Source organism: Pristiophorus japonicus, chromosome 3 (assembly GCF_044704955.1).
Source record: "Pristiophorus japonicus isolate sPriJap1 chromosome 3, sPriJap1.hap1, whole genome shotgun sequence".
Lineage (NCBI taxonomy): Eukaryota > Metazoa > Chordata > Chondrichthyes > Pristiophoridae > Pristiophorus > Pristiophorus japonicus.
Genome location: NC_091979.1, coordinates 150,014,165 through 150,029,693, shown reverse-complemented (window position 1 = coordinate 150,029,693; position 15,529 = coordinate 150,014,165). Strand labels below are relative to the sequence as shown.

Genomic DNA, 15,529 nt, shown 5'->3' with positions numbered 1-15,529 from the left:
CGAATTGTCAAATATCCATAATATTTAGTTCCCAGCCTTGGTCACCTTGCAACCACGTCTCTGTAATGGCTATCAGATCATACCCATTTGTATCTATCTGTGCCGTCAGCTCATCTATTTTGTTACGAATGCTGCGTGCATTCAGATAAAGATCTTTTAAATTTGTTTTTTTACCATTTTTTTCTTGCTTTGACCCACTTTCTGATGCACTTTTATGTTTGTACATTCTGTCCCTTCCTGTCACGCTCTGGTTTTCATTTCCCCCAGTACTACCCTGCTCTTTTGCCTTCTCCTTATTCTTTGACTGTTTAAATTTCCGCTCAACTGAACCTTCCCGCCCCCACTAATTAGTTTAAAGCCATCTCTACAGCCCTAGGTTATTCGATTCACCAGGACCCAAGTCCCAGCACAGTCTAAGTGGAGCCCGTCCCAAAGGAACAGCTCCCTTTTACCCCAGTATTGGTGCCAGTGTCCCACGAACCAAAACCCATTTCTCCCACACCAGTCTTTGAGCCATGTGTTTAACTCTCTGATCTTATTTACCCTATGGAAATTTGCTCGTGGCTCAGGTAGTAATTCAGAGATTATTACCTTTGTATATCTGCTTTTTAAAATTTGGCCCCTGCATACTGTTGCAGAAAACTATCACATCAAAAGCACTAATATTCAATAAATATTTCATGTTTTTATTTTGCTTTTCTTTGACAGATGTGGCTAAAGCCTTGTAAAAGATCAGAAATCTCTCCGCATCCTGTTTACATCGCCCCAGTTTACAAGACCAGTGAGAGAAGAGGTACATTATCTACAACTGGACATTCCACTAACTTTGTGATTGCTATGCGTATCCCTTCTGACCAGCCCTCTGAACACTGGATTGGCCGTGGTGTTGCTCTACTCTGTCAGCTTAATTCTTAATAATGCTATTTTGTGCACTAAATTACAGCTAGAAGTTTGCTAATATGTTCAGTGCTCAAACCTCATTTTGTATTTGGCACAAGTACAAGCCTTGGTGAAAATGTTCTTAAATATCTGCCTCAAATGTGTAACAATTAGGATTTCAGGAAACTACTCGCTTTCTATTTCTCAACCGTATATTTCTGGCTAATCAATTTTGTTGGTATATTTCCTGCAGAAATTTTAACGTAATTTTGTTGCAGCATTAATACAATAAAACAATAGCTTTGCATTGCCAGGAATTTATTAAGTAAAACTTCAAAGAACCAGTTTCATTCATACATTAGTATAATACAAGCTTATAACATCAAAATGTTTCTTTAGTGATAAACAAAATGCTTTTTAATTTCACTTGTAACAAACACAAAGTCTATGGTACCTTAACACTGAAACCTTTCATCTAAACTTCAAATTAACTGGTTAGGTTCCATAATCTTTGGCTTTAACAATGAATTATTAAGTTGAATAATCAACATCCACAAGAATCACAGGTTCCACTAACTCACATTTATCATATTTTGGCCAGTTGCACTTGATCACATATGATCGATTACATTGATTTATACAGTGACAAAAAGGGAAATGTCACACAGTGACAGGCAAATATGGGCTTACAAAAATCAACTCCAAACTAATACATACAGCAAGCAATCTAGCTGATCACTTAGGATAGCAAACATGGTTTCTGAGGTATTACAAATGGAGGGAGGAATGTTAAAAGTGAATGATAAATGAATCCAATGGACAATGTCAGCAATTAAGTAATAACATACACCATTTTAAAAACTAAATTGGAATCTGCTAAATTGTGTGCGCGACACTGGAGATATGATCTCATAAAAACAGCACCATGAATCCAGATGGCATTACAGTTGGTGACTGCCATCCATAAACAAACACCTAACACAATGCATGCGAAAGGAAGTATTCTAAACAGCTGTTACAAATACATTACTTATCCTGATCTAACTGTGCTAAATACTTATTCAAGCATTGATTTTGTCTTCTCCAGACATTTTAAAAAGTTGATTATTTAAGTTTCCATACTGAACCACGGAGGTAACCGTGCATCAAACCAACCTACAAACAGCTGCTGTTGTGAAAAGTAATCTATTGTGCAACAAATATCTGTCACAATTTGCTTTGCAAAATCCATGTACCACTGAATTGTTACATAAGGCAAACAAGACCACACATTATTTGTCATCAAAACTGTTAAAACATTAGAAGTGGATTACAATTTGATCCTCAAAAATGGCAATAAGCAGCATAATGGTAAACCCACAGAGCATCCCAGCGTTCTGTAGAGCAAAGTGTCCAAACTTAGCCCGACTACGGTTATCTGTTGGACGGTGTAGCATTTCTGGTAACTGGAAAGGGAAAAAAAAACTCAATTAGAGCCCAATCTACTGCATCTGCCCTTCCACTGTAAATCAATTGAAAGCTTGAGTCCACATTTTATCAATATGAACCATGCAAGTGCCCATTTGCACGGTACGGGAAGTTCATAAACTTAGGAAACTTTAGCCCTGAAATCCCGGTTCTGGGCTTCCTGCGGGCGGGCACCTAAAAAGAGAAAAGACGCGCACTCACCTTCTGCTCAGGTGCCCACCAGCGATTGCAGGTTTAGGCCTCTTCTGCATGTGCATTGGAGCGCATGCACGTCTGAACGTACACAGAGCTGGAGTCACGTGGGCCTGGACACCCTATCAAGGTAAAGTAATCTCTCATTCATAATAATGGGAACTCCGTAAATAGTTCATTATTATGGATGAGAACCACCTCCCCCCCACCACCGCCAAACACCTAAACACAAAAAAAATATACATTTTTCCAATTTTTTGGTAAGTTTTGTAATTAGTTTTTAAAATAAATTTATCTTAGTGGACAGGATTTTTAATATAAAAATGTGTTTTTTAAATTTTATTTTAATATGTTTATGTTTTAAAACTCTTACACTTGTAAAAGTAGGCTATGTGCCTGCTTTTACCAGGCACAAGAGTTTTAAGGACATTCGCTGGACAAGACATGGGCAAATGGCGCAATCTCGCCCATGCGAATGTCCTTGCTGCTGCGATGCATTGGATTGGTCAAGCCAGAACGTGACAGATTGTAAAAGCTGGTTTCTGGCTCATGTGCATCAAAAACCAGCTTTTGCGATGCCTTCCCGGGTCCATACACACTCCGTACGGACCCGGGGAGACCGGGATTTCATGCCCATTAACTTCTTCAAACACTTATGAAAATAATCTTGGTTGAAATTTATTAAGAGTGCTGTTTAGAATAAAAATGGTAATGAATAAATGTTGCATAACTGTCAAACTTATACTGTCTATTTTCTAGCAGCTTATAAGAAACAAATCAATGATGCATTTTGTGCTTCACATGTATTGTGCTTCATAGGATTTCAACAGCATGCAGTGAAATCAACAAAAAGCCTAAAGTACAAACTTTTGATCACAAGCCCTAAAACAAGATGTTCTCCACTTAGTACTTTTAAAATAGAATCAAATGCAAAAATTACATAAAGAACATTTTACAAGGACAGAATCAGTAACATTCCAAACTCATTAAATTACTATTTAATTTTAACAAGCATGGAAACTATGGGCCCAAGTTTCCACATGCGCCTAGAACGGCGCAGTCTCGACCTAGACGCCCGTTTTTCGCGCCACAAAGTGCGCCTAAAAAAATCCTCGGTATTCTCCACCTACTTGCAGGTCCTCTGGCCCTCAGCGCAGCCAGCACGAGCTGTGGGGGGGCGGAGCCAAGTCCCTGCGCTGAAAACAGTGCCGGGACCTCTGCACATGCGCACTACAGTGGCCACGCAAGTGCAGCAGCTCCAGGGGCCGAACTGTGTGGGAGGAGCCCGAAGCACGTAGCCCCTAGCCCTGGCTGAATGGCCTCACTGGGGCTGCGTGAATAAGGCTCCTCCCATGGCCAGCTCCTGCTCCCCTCCCCCGACCAGACCTGACACTCGCCCCGCCCCCCCGCCTTCGGACCAGACCCGACACCCGCTCCCCCCCCCCGGACCAGACCCGGCACCCGCCCTACCCTGCCTCCAGACCAGACCCGACACCCGCTCCCCACCCCCCCGCTGCCTCTGGACCAGACCTGACACCCGCTCCCCCCCCCCCCGCCTCCGGACCAGACCAGACCCGACACCCGCTCCCCGCCTCCGGACCAGACCCAACACCCGCGCCCCACCCCACCCCCGACTGACCCGACCCGCGCTCCTGTTCCCGCTCCCCCGACTGGACCCAACCCGACTCCCGGACTGGATCCGACCTGACCTCCCCCCCCCTCCCTCCCCCTCTCTCTCTCTCTCCCCCCTCTCTCTCTCTCTCTCTCTCTCTCTCTCTCTCTCCTCTCCCCCCCCCCCCTCCCCCCCCCCCCCGCCCCCGACCCGACCCAACCCAACCCAACCCAACGCCACCTACCTGTAAATCTGGTGCTGTGGACGGGCCGGCAGCCTTCGGTCCTGAAAGGCCTGCCTGAAGCACTTTCACACAGGTAAGAAGATGGTTTATTTAATCTTTTCTTTGCTTATAAATGTTAATTCAGGTTGGATTTATTTGTATAATATTTGTATAAGTATAAATAAGGATTTATTATAGACTTCCCGCCCCCCCCCCCCACCTCGTTCTGGACGCCTAATTTGTAACCTGCGCCTGATTTTTTAATGTGTAGAACAGGTTTTTTCAGTGCTACAAAAATCTTCACTTGCTCCATTCTACTTTAGTTTGGAGTACGTTTTCACTGTGGAAACTTTCAAATCAGGCGTCAGTGGCCGGACACGCCCCCTTTTGAAGAAAAAATTCTGTTCCAAAGTAGAACTGTTCTACCTGACTAGAACTGCAGAAAAAAAAATGTGGAGAATTGCGATTTCTAAGATAGTCTGTTCTCCACCAGTTGCTCCTAAAAATCAGGCGCAAATCATGTGGAAACTTGGGCCCTATAACTCATAAGTGCATCATGCAGTTTTCAAGAATTTCACTTATGTACAGGGACAACCTATTGATCAATCTCAACTAATAGATTTGTTTATTTCACAGGGTTTTTTTTTAAAAAGAGGTTTCACATATGTGAATTAAAAAAAATGTGGTGACATCTTTACTTATGCACAACAAATGCTTGCACTTGATCAGGAGTTCCCATGGTGGAAGACTTCAGCAGGAAATGCATGTCCCATCACTATGAATGAAAGATACATATTAAATAGCTAAATCTGTTTTACCTCAGGTTGACTTTGTACTGACAGAGGGTTATGAATGCAGTACAAAGACTTTTAAGTAATAGATTAAAAGATTCTTCATCATTGTTCCTGGATCAAATATTTCAAATTTCTCTCCAGTGTCCCAAGTGGCCAGAGCAGCTGCTCTACGTTAACAGAAACAAATTGAAATCTTTCAACTTCTAAGTGGGAATAGGGCTATCTAATTGCTTTAGTTTAGGCAGAATTTCACTGCAGGGTAGTAACATATCCTCCACAAATTCTTACAACAACACTCCATGGCGACCCTTGACAGACTAGAACCCAGCCATGTGTAGGTGCTTACTTTTGAATTATACATTTATAAGTCAGGTTTCCTGAAGTTCTTCCAGCAGATTCCATTGTTACTGGCCTTTCGTTACAGATGCAGTAATTTTGCGCAAACTACATTCGATGGCTGTTTGCATGTGATACAACACAATGAACAATCACTGCCTGAAGGCACACTGCTGCCTGGTTACACATCATAATGCCTTCAGTGGCCTATCCAGAGAAATAACTTGCATAAGTAAACCTTTATATTTAATAAATCATCATCAACTCCAGTACACCTGATCCTTGACATTAATTCCACATCAATATGCATAACTGAAATCACTCAACATAGTTTTTCAGCCTTAATTTTTCTTCTGCAGAGAAAATTAACCTGGCAAATTCTTGCAGCAGATGTAGCTTATCTGTGCTGTAGGCTAAACTGAAACTTGGTTGCAGTCCAAACCGTTATAGATGGGAACTCTTGGGATGACTCCTGAGAATGTCTTGTGAATGTTAAGATACAATGGACTGGAGATAACTGCAAACAATATAATAAATATTTTTGATTCTTTGGGTATAAATTTCTATGCGTTGTCGCAATTTTTCAGGTACAAAACAGACTTCAATCTGCGCAGTACCCACTGCTAAATTTATGGGGCTCTGATACTGGGGGACCAGAGTGGGAGCCTAAAACAGGCATTAGGCTGTTACATATTTAAGGGGTGTAATGCCTGCTGAAGGACTCCATAAAAAGATTTGAAGGTGATGAGCAGAGCAGGCATCGGGCCGACCTCGATCAGGATTCGTCAATGGCCCCCACATCCACCAATGAAAGGTAGGTGACAATTATTATTTTTTGTTATAAATATTTCCTGTGGTGTGCTCCTCTACAGGAAAAGCAATTGCTGCCCATCTCCGCAGAGCCCTCTCGATTCCCCCCCCTACCCCTCCGGACTCCCTCCCAGGATTTACCCAAGGGCCACTGCCGGTGAGGCAGGCGGCCCAACATTGATTTCTTCACTCGGGCGAGCTGCCTGTAGAGGTGTGACCAGCACCGACAGCTCGTGCCAACTTTATCGATGAGTCCCAGGACCAATTTCCTTTGATCCTTGGTCCGGGCGCATGCTGGTCCAGGGCTCAGAACAAACTCTAGCCCTTTTAGTCTTTTGCCTGCTTTTGAATACATTGAAGAGGGGACTGAAATTTCTTGGTTTTTATTTGTACTTTTACAACTCTGGGAATGAAAGGTAAAATGAGAAGTCTAAGCACAGTACTGGATATGTAATTTCCCAATAGAAATTCATCTAATAGAACTGCAAATCAGCATATGGAATTAAAAACATATTCAGACAATGTAAAGATAAAAATTAACTGGCAAATTGAAAAATCTTCAGATGATATTATCTAAGTCCACTATTCAATATGAACTATCATGCTATCTGAATAGGAGCCAATAGATACAAGAACAAAAAAAATACGAGTTTCATAATGGTCCTCACATCTTCTAACTAGTTGTCATTAATGAGCTGTGCACCTCGGACTTATTACCTATCCAAATGTTACTGGTTTTGAAAACGCCTTCAGTTGGAAAGCAAAGCTTTTTTAAAAACAATGAAGATGCTCTACGGGATCCTCCTTCCAAAGGCGAGCTCAATTACAACAAAGATTTCTAGGTTGAGCTCATTGAGTAACAAACTCATTGGGCTGGATTTACCTCTCTCCAGTGGAGGCCATCAGGGCGGTGCTTCCACCCACCATGCCGACTACAACCCATTTTCCTAGTTTGGGGCCGTTTGTGTATGCAGGATCCCCACCAGCAAGAGGGAGGAAAATGTGAGTGGTACTGCTTCAATAGCACCACAGGAAATGGAGGCCAAAGGGGCCAAATTTAAAAGCACCTTGAAGATTTGGCTGCAGCCTCAATGTTAGGCTTCAGACTGAGCCAAGGCTTAACAAATGTCAGTGATTGGGGCCTGAGGAGGGAGAGTTGCCTACTACTGGGATCATACTCTCCCTTCATAAGGGGTGTCAGCTGACCACCTGCTACTGCCCGAGGGACTACCACCACCCCTCTTCTGGAGGTCCCAGGGGTCAGCTGTGGAAACTAGACAAAAATCGGCTGTTTTGCCGGATTCTGCTTTCCTCCCACCTTATCATTTACACGCGGCAGGGTGATGACTGGGTGGCCGGTGACCTTCCTTGCTCCTGGAGAGGGGAAAATTCAGAACATGGCAAGAAGTAATATTTAAGGAAACTATAACATGCACCCATCCATATTGTGAGCATCATGCATTTTGCATTTGCAGTGTTTGTTTTGGAAAACTTTCATTTTATGTTTGACTTTAATGTAAATGAGTACCATAGTTTTGCTTGATGAAAATGGATTTTTATAGATCATTAAACCCACCTCTCCGCAGTGATTTTTTAAAAATTCAACCAAATCAGTATGCACATAAGAAGTTGGTAAGTACTAGAGAAAGTAAAGTCTCATTTGAACGAGAGCATTTACAAACTTTTAATTGCCCTCTTAAATTTCTAATGCATTTTTAAATTGGCAATTAAAATAACTACTAAACTATTTAGTAAATTTAGCATGAAAAGAAAAGGAATTTGGAAAAACAAAATAAAGTTGATCATTTCAGGCAGTCAAAAAAAATGAAAGTACACTGATGGAAGTAGTGAGACGATTTAGAATAAGAACCAACCTGCTTGTTCTTACTTCATTATTACCCACAGCTGGGACTTGGAGCAAATTGCAACGTGCAATTTTGTTTACAGCCAATGTATATTTGCATAACACTTTACATAATTGCTAATAACAAACATTTAATTGATCATATCTCACCTCACATTTGGGTATTGCAATAGAAACTTCTATCGAGGTTTTTACTCGTCATTACAGAATAAATAAGTACCAGCAAACTAATGTATTATTCATTCCCAAGGATGCTTTTAAGTACACCGATTTATTAAAGATGTAATTTTTGAAGATCACGGCAAAAAAAAACCCTGCAAGCTAATTTAAAATTAGGTTCAATTTAATTAGTTCAGATCAGACCTTTTTAACAGAACATCTGTTCAATGAATTATTTCCATGGTATTACTCACCATATCCACCAATGCCACATATAGGAACATGCCCGCAGTGATGGCAAAGATCCATTGGGTTAAATTATGAGTATACTGTCCCACGGCTATACCTATTACTACACCAACATATGCCAGCAGAGCCGACAGGAGGTTGTAAACAATGGCCTGTTTCACAGACATTCCGGCATTAATCAGAACAGCAAAATCACCTGGTGAGAGGAAAATAAAATTACTAGTGAATCAAGTTGTCCTCTGGGTTTTATTTGTTTTACGTTCTATTTAGTTTAGATCAGACTTTTTCTTTAGCTACTCAACAGATTCTGAAACACTCACACAATTCGATTATCTCTATAATTTTCATTTCAGAATGCTTTTAATACCCCATTACAAAATAAGTGCCTTATTAAGTCACATGTTGATCCCCATCAACAAGGAGGAAAAATGTTGACTTTAGCACTCCCGTCATTGATCTTCATGTGCCAGAAGCATACATCAGAAATTCTGGTGCATGCAGGAATTACTGATATACACTGCACATAGTTCTGTGCGGGAAGCGCTAAATTCACCCGTATTGCATTCATGAATGCTCTTCAGCTGAACTCTCAGCTCACAGACATAAAGATATGTACATACATATAAACATCACCATGTATATATTCTATTTAAAATGAACAAACAAAAAGCTTATTCTTGTATTTCACACCAATGTATATAGTGGGATAAAAGGACAAGCATCATGTTGAAAATGGGAGTGCTGTTATATATTTCAAAGTAACATATCTTGCACAGCATGGCCATTTGGAAATATACCCATGTCTACACCAAATACTTAACATGTTTTTATATTGATATTCAAGCTCTGATTGCTTAGCACAAATCACCCACAGTCAGCACCAGGTAAACCGGTCATTGTTTTAGACCAACAGCGACAGAGACCAGTTTTTCCACTAGGTATTCTTGGCTGCCTCCAGTCTTATTGGACTGCAGCTCATTCCAGTTTCAATGCTGAGGATCGCGATGTTATGTCAATAGCAGCCCCATTATCTCCAAAATGATGTCATGATGCAAGACATAAATACTCCACGTGCTGGCTAAAATGTCGTGGTCAGCCAATGCACGCGAGATCCCCATTGTGCCATTGCTTTACAGGAAGACCAGCTGCACAATACAAACTAAATGCAGGTCAGAGACTCGATTTGCTTGCTCTCCAGAGAGCCAGCTGCAATATTAACAGCTGCTTAGTTTAAAATTGCCTAGTTCCTTACATACTACAAGCTTGAAGAATAAAACAGGGTCCTGTTGATTCAAAGTAATACCATTTTGATCTGATTCAAGTGAAATTACATATATTAATCCTACAACTACTTCCATGTAAATAGCAATTTAATATAGAAAAGCATCGCAAGGTACATTAATAAAGGTGTAAGGAAAAAATGGCCACTGAGCCAAAGGAAATAATAGGTAGAGTGACTAAAAACATAATCTATGAAGTGAGTTTTAAGGAGGGTCTTAAGAAGGAGAGGGTGGTGAAGAGTGGAGGCATTGATGGAGGGAATTGCAGTCTGGGGCTTAGGTGCCTGTAGGCACAGATGCCAGTTGTGGAGTTAAGGGGAGAGAGGTCAGTACCAAAGGAATGAAGAATTTGAAGGGGGAGGAGAAAGAGAGGTAGTAGTAGCACTGGTGGATGTTAGGAAGGGAGGGGAGAGGCTAAGGAGGGATTTAAACACAAAAGGTTAAAAAGTTAATTTAAGGCTTTGGAGGACAGGGAGCCATTGCAGGTTATCCAGACAGGATTGATAATGTAGCTGAATTTTACGGAGTGTGGAGGATTTGAGGCTACACAGGAAAACATTAGAAAGTAAAACACTATTAACATTTTTTATTTCACAGTTTCTTTTTTATTTTGCTGTTTCTATGAAGAAGATGTTGAGTGAATTAGAACAAAGTTTGGAAAAAGAGACTATATTATGAATTTCAGCTCCATAAATTTTCAATTATTGGTTGATGGATTATTACAGGATCATAGGAATCCAAAACACATTGCAAGGGCCAGAGAGGCAAGGGCTGGATATTCATCCATATGCAAACCAGTAAAACAGCGTCATTTACAGATGTCTAGCAAGCTTACACACTGACACTGACCTGCTTGAGCCAGTGCTGTGACTGAAGTTGAAGAGAAGCCTCATCTTAATGAAACGAATTATATGTGACATTAAGTGATGGCTGAGAAAACTGTGCTAAACAAGTCCTTTGGGAAGCTCTGATAGTGGAGACTTCTTGACCAATATCCTTTTTTCTCTTGAAATACATGAACTTGTGTCAAGTGGGCAAGCTTACCAGCTGGGAGTATTCTCAACAAGTCTTACTGTCAAAGTTGACTTAGATTGATACTGGCACCAAAGCCAAGGTGGGCACTTTGAACAATATTAGTGGCTGCACTGGTGGAAATTAATTACCTCAATAACAGGCAGACATTTGAATGCATTGGTCGCAAGACCTAAATGGTCAGTGGCTGAACCTAAATGTTTAGCTGACATGCGCCCAATACTGATGGAGGTTTTGTGGGCATCATAGAACCCCCAACATCGCCTTAGAGGAAAGATGTGATTGCACTTGAAAAGGTGCAGAGGAGATTTACAAGAATGTTGCCTAGGCTGGAGAATTTTGGCTATGAGGAAATTTGGAGATGCTGAGTCTGTTTTCTTTGGAACAGAGAAGGCTGAGGGGAGTCCTGATTGAGGTGTATAAAATTATGAGGGGCCTGGATAGAATGGATAGGAAGGACCTGTTTCCCTTGGCAGAGGGGTCAACAACCAGGGGACATAGATTTAAAGTAATCGGGGGGAGGTTTTGAGAAGATACGAGGGGAACTTTCTTCACCCAGAGGGTAGTGGGGGTCTGGAACTCACTGCCTGAAAAGTTGGGAGAGGCAGAAACCCTCAACACATTTAAAAAACACTTGTATGTGCACTTAAAGTGCCGTAACCTACAGGTATGGACCAAGAGCTGGAAAGTGGGATTAAGCCGGATAGTTCTTGGACGGCCAGCGTGGACACGATGGGCCGAAATGGCCTCCTTCGGGTGCTGTAAATTTCTATGATTCCTTTCCAGAAGTTAATTTGCCTTTGCACCAGAAGAATCAAGCTTCACACCCCGTAACCAGAAGAGTCCTTCAGCGAATGAGTTAGTTGCAATGAACTTTGTACTGAGTGTAGAGACTTTATGCTTTTAAAAATCATACAACAGAACACAACATAGAGAAGCACATGCTGGGAAACAAGAACATGCAATGTAGATTTTGAAGCTGTCAGTTGGTATCAGCAGGAGCTGTACAGTTGTGAACTGGGACCAACTGATGTGGGCAAGATTGCATTGGTCATTTAGCACAAAACTTCATAATAAAGTGGCAAATTCAAAAATAACTTTTAAAAGTACTTAAATAAGCTCTAAGAAAGAATATAAGTCAATACAAGACAAAAGAACTAAACATTATTAGCTATTTGAATTTTTTACCATGTAAGATGACAGAAAAGTATTCTATGACAATGGGAAAGCAAGATCAGGGCACAGCTCAGATCAAAATAATATATACAACAAAGTGGGGAAGATTACCTTATGGCACACGGCATAAATTTCTTAAAAGAACAGTACCATAGTGATTCTCTTTATATGAAAACTAGACGTTCCTATTTCTATGAAGTGGTTGAATAAATGAAGTACAATAGGTAATTCTAATATGGTACCCAGTATTTCCATGCCGTTAGTGAGAAAATTATACATAAAGTAGATCTCCTATGGCATTACTCACAGTGAGTATAGAATACTATTTTGTAATAGGTGTGTTATAAACAAAGTATGATGGGGGAAAGTGTGACAGGAAAAGCGTTCAGAAAGTAAGGGCAACATGTATTGGAAGTACCATTATATGCACAACTTTTATTATATTGCTATACAGCACAATATACTTGCTGCCTTTTTGTTCAAATCAAGACCACATAAGACAAGAACATAATGTTACATTTAACTGGTACCATGCCAGCCCTGGAATACTTAATATAGACACTGGCTGAAAAGATGAAAAGGGCTTTATTTCTGACCGTTGTTGTTTCTTCCACTGTAGAGTACAAAAATGCAAAGACATTTAAAAAAAAAATCAAAAATGGCACTAATCTTTCAACAAGCAGGTTCAATAGAGTAGTGTGACTTTTCTTCAACTATATCATGGAAATCCAACATTTTGTGCTCTCAAACGGGCCTTAAGGATGGATAGTGACATGACCATAATATATTAATTCAGTATACTTGAACCAAACACTAAATTAAAGTTCATATATTCTACACAGCATTGCACAAGACAAATAGAAGATACATTTAACAGCAGTTATTAAGCCCTCAAATAGCACAGGCTAATATATAGCTCTGAAAATATTTATTTTGGGATAAATACTACACTTTCCCACAGCCAACAGGAAAGATATTTTTAGTATGATAAAACCATCATTAATGCTACCCCTACTAAAAGGCTTGGAAAAGCAAACAGAGTCTCTATATTACTATCTCTCATTGTAACATCTGTAATTAAAGAACACAAATCCTTGCGTCTAATTTTCCAGAAATTCCTAATACTATTAGCATTTTAATTGACCGCCAGATTTCTTCTTTTAAATAAAAAGAGCCCTTTCATCGATACAAAATTCAGTTTGTTGACCTGGAGGCCTAACATCATATTTGGGAGTAACCACAGTGCTGGAATCACTGAATCCTTTTGTTCTATCCCATCCCTTAGAGTGGGAGAAGAAAAGGAAACTAGCTTTTAAAATAAAACTTACCCCCTATACTGCAGTTTTATTCATCAAACATATTGCACAGACATTTCAGCATTCTCCATGACAAGAGAAGGAAATGCTAGATCTGTATTTTTAACATTAACACTTCATTAGTGAACAAGGAGGAAGAAGTGAGATAATCACAGAACCTTTGGGAAGAAAAAAATAGAAAGGTGTTATTGGCAAAAAAAACAACTATGTAAAAGGAAGGCTAAAAGCATTTGCTAAAAATCAACATGGAATCTCACTGGCACTATTTCAGTACCAATTCACGCCCCCAGCTGGGAGCATTGGAAGCATGAAAATTAACTATATGACCTAGAAATTTGTTTGCACTCATTGCCGAGTGCAAACAGAGCAGTGATAATGACCACCACGCCTAAACTGATGGGCGGGAGGACCATGCGATATTGGTCCTCTTGCATCATTAGGAGACAGCTGATATACTGCAGACACTAGTCACACACCAAGAGGTAGATTGACGGCTACAATCAAGAGCTAAATCGGCCGGCTGGGCTGCTGATCAAAGGCTTACGGTAAACGTAGGGGGGAAAGAAGAGAGAAGAAAAGAGCCAGAAGGAGCACTCCTGCTCCACCTGGCTCCACATACACGTAGGTTTTAAAAACTTCTTTCTTCTGCAGCCTCCAGCAGTCCCGTTAACAACCGCTGATTAGATTGCTGTAGAAACAAACAAAAAAATTGTCAGAGGTAGCACAGTTCAAGCTCTGATGGGTTTTTCCCCAATATGGCAGAAGGGACCTGCGACAAGCATGGGACTATACTTTGCAAGGATCCCCTTGCCACTGGACCGAGTCCTTGCTCCGTCAAGCCTGTATGGTGACTGGTGTGCAACGGCCACTCCACGTTAAAAGAATTCACGCACAGGCATCTTCCACTGTTTAAAATGAGTTCATCAATCACCTGAGTACTCATTTTTAGTGTGGAAGCAAGGCAGACTCCAAGGGACTGCCTATGATGGTGATTCTTTGCATTTTTAAATACTCCCAACACTGATTTTAGGCTGTTGCCAGCAATGCCTGAATGCAATGTGGTCCAATGTGGCAGCAGACATGCAGTCTCCGTAAGACCCCGGCATGTATTATTGGACCCTTCAGTGCTTGATGTGCGCTGAGCAATCCAACTTTTTCCTTACTAATACTAACACTACTGCTAGAGAAAGGACAAAATAAGCAGATTCCAGAGATCCAAGCAGCAACTTAACAACTAAATTTCTTGCGGGTGCATTCAAAGCCTTTAATATTTTGTTTAAAGGAAATATCAGTAAAACAGCGTTTTGTAGAGTTGTATACATATGTTGGGCCGGAATTTGTGGTCAGCAGCGAAGCAAAAGCGGTTGCTGCTGGTCCCGAAGTATGCTTCGCACAAGGATCTCATGATCCCTGTGTCGAGAAATTTGGGTTTTATGACCTTCGATTCAAATGAAAGTTAATGGGAACCCCCTTGTGCGAACTGCTGTGACATCAACAGGCTGTCCAAGCAACCAATCAAAACGCAAACAAGTAAGCGCTTCAAATTCGAACCAAAGCACTGTGTAATTGTAATAAGACTCTCTTACTCTTGTATTCCAATTGCCTTGCAATAAAGGCCAGCATGCCATTTGCCTTCCATTTGCTTGTTGTACCTTCATGCTAACTTTCTATGTTTCCTGTATGAGAACACCTAAATCTCTCTGAAAATCAACATTTAATAGTTTCTCACCATTTAAAAAATATTTTGTTTTTCTATTCTTCCTCCAAAATGAATAACCTCACATTTTCCCACATTATACTCCATCTGCCATCTTATTGCCCACACACTTAACATGTCTATATCCCTTTGCAGGCTCTTTGTGTCCTCCACACAGTTTACTTTCCCACCTAGCTTTGTATCGTTAGCAAACTTGGATACATTGCACTCGGTCCCACCATCGAAGATAGATTCTGAATAGCTGAGACCCAAGCACTGATCCTTGTGGCACCCCACTAGTTGCAGCCTGCCAACCTGAAAATGATCCGTTCATTCCCACTCTGTTTTCTGTCCGTTAACCAATCCTCTATCTATGCTGATATATTACCCCAACCCAATGAGTCCTTACTTGCATAGCAATCTTTTATTCGGCACCTTATTGAA

At 40.8% G+C, this 15,529-nt stretch overlaps 2 protein-coding genes across 8 annotated transcripts in view; one reads left to right on the top strand and one right to left on the bottom strand.

Annotated features, from left to right (window-relative positions):
* Positions 1-1,246, top strand: part of dnah7 (dynein, axonemal, heavy chain 7) — a 1,084,136-nt gene extending 1,082,890 nt beyond the window's left edge. For 3 of the 4 annotated variants that reach the window (XM_070875892.1, XM_070875893.1, XM_070875895.1), the window contains one exon: positions 709-1,246. In XM_070875892.1, coding sequence (XP_070731993.1) covers positions 709-915 — 207 coding nt within the window. In that variant the 3' untranslated portion in view covers positions 916-1,246. The remainder of the gene's footprint in view (positions 1-708) is intronic. The other variant, XM_070875894.1, reaches the window with a different exon arrangement.
* slc39a10 (solute carrier family 39 member 10) overlaps positions 1,181-15,529 on the bottom strand; it is a 166,224-nt gene continuing 151,875 nt past the window's right edge. For all 4 annotated transcript variants that reach the window (XM_070875897.1, XM_070875896.1, XM_070875899.1 and 1 more), the window contains exons 9-10: positions 8,591-8,781; positions 1,181-2,324 (exon numbers count right to left, since the gene is read on the bottom strand). In XM_070875897.1, coding sequence (XP_070731998.1) covers positions 2,178-2,324; positions 8,591-8,781 — 338 coding nt within the window. In that variant the 3' untranslated portion in view covers positions 1,181-2,177. The remainder of the gene's footprint in view (positions 2,325-8,590; positions 8,782-15,529) is intronic.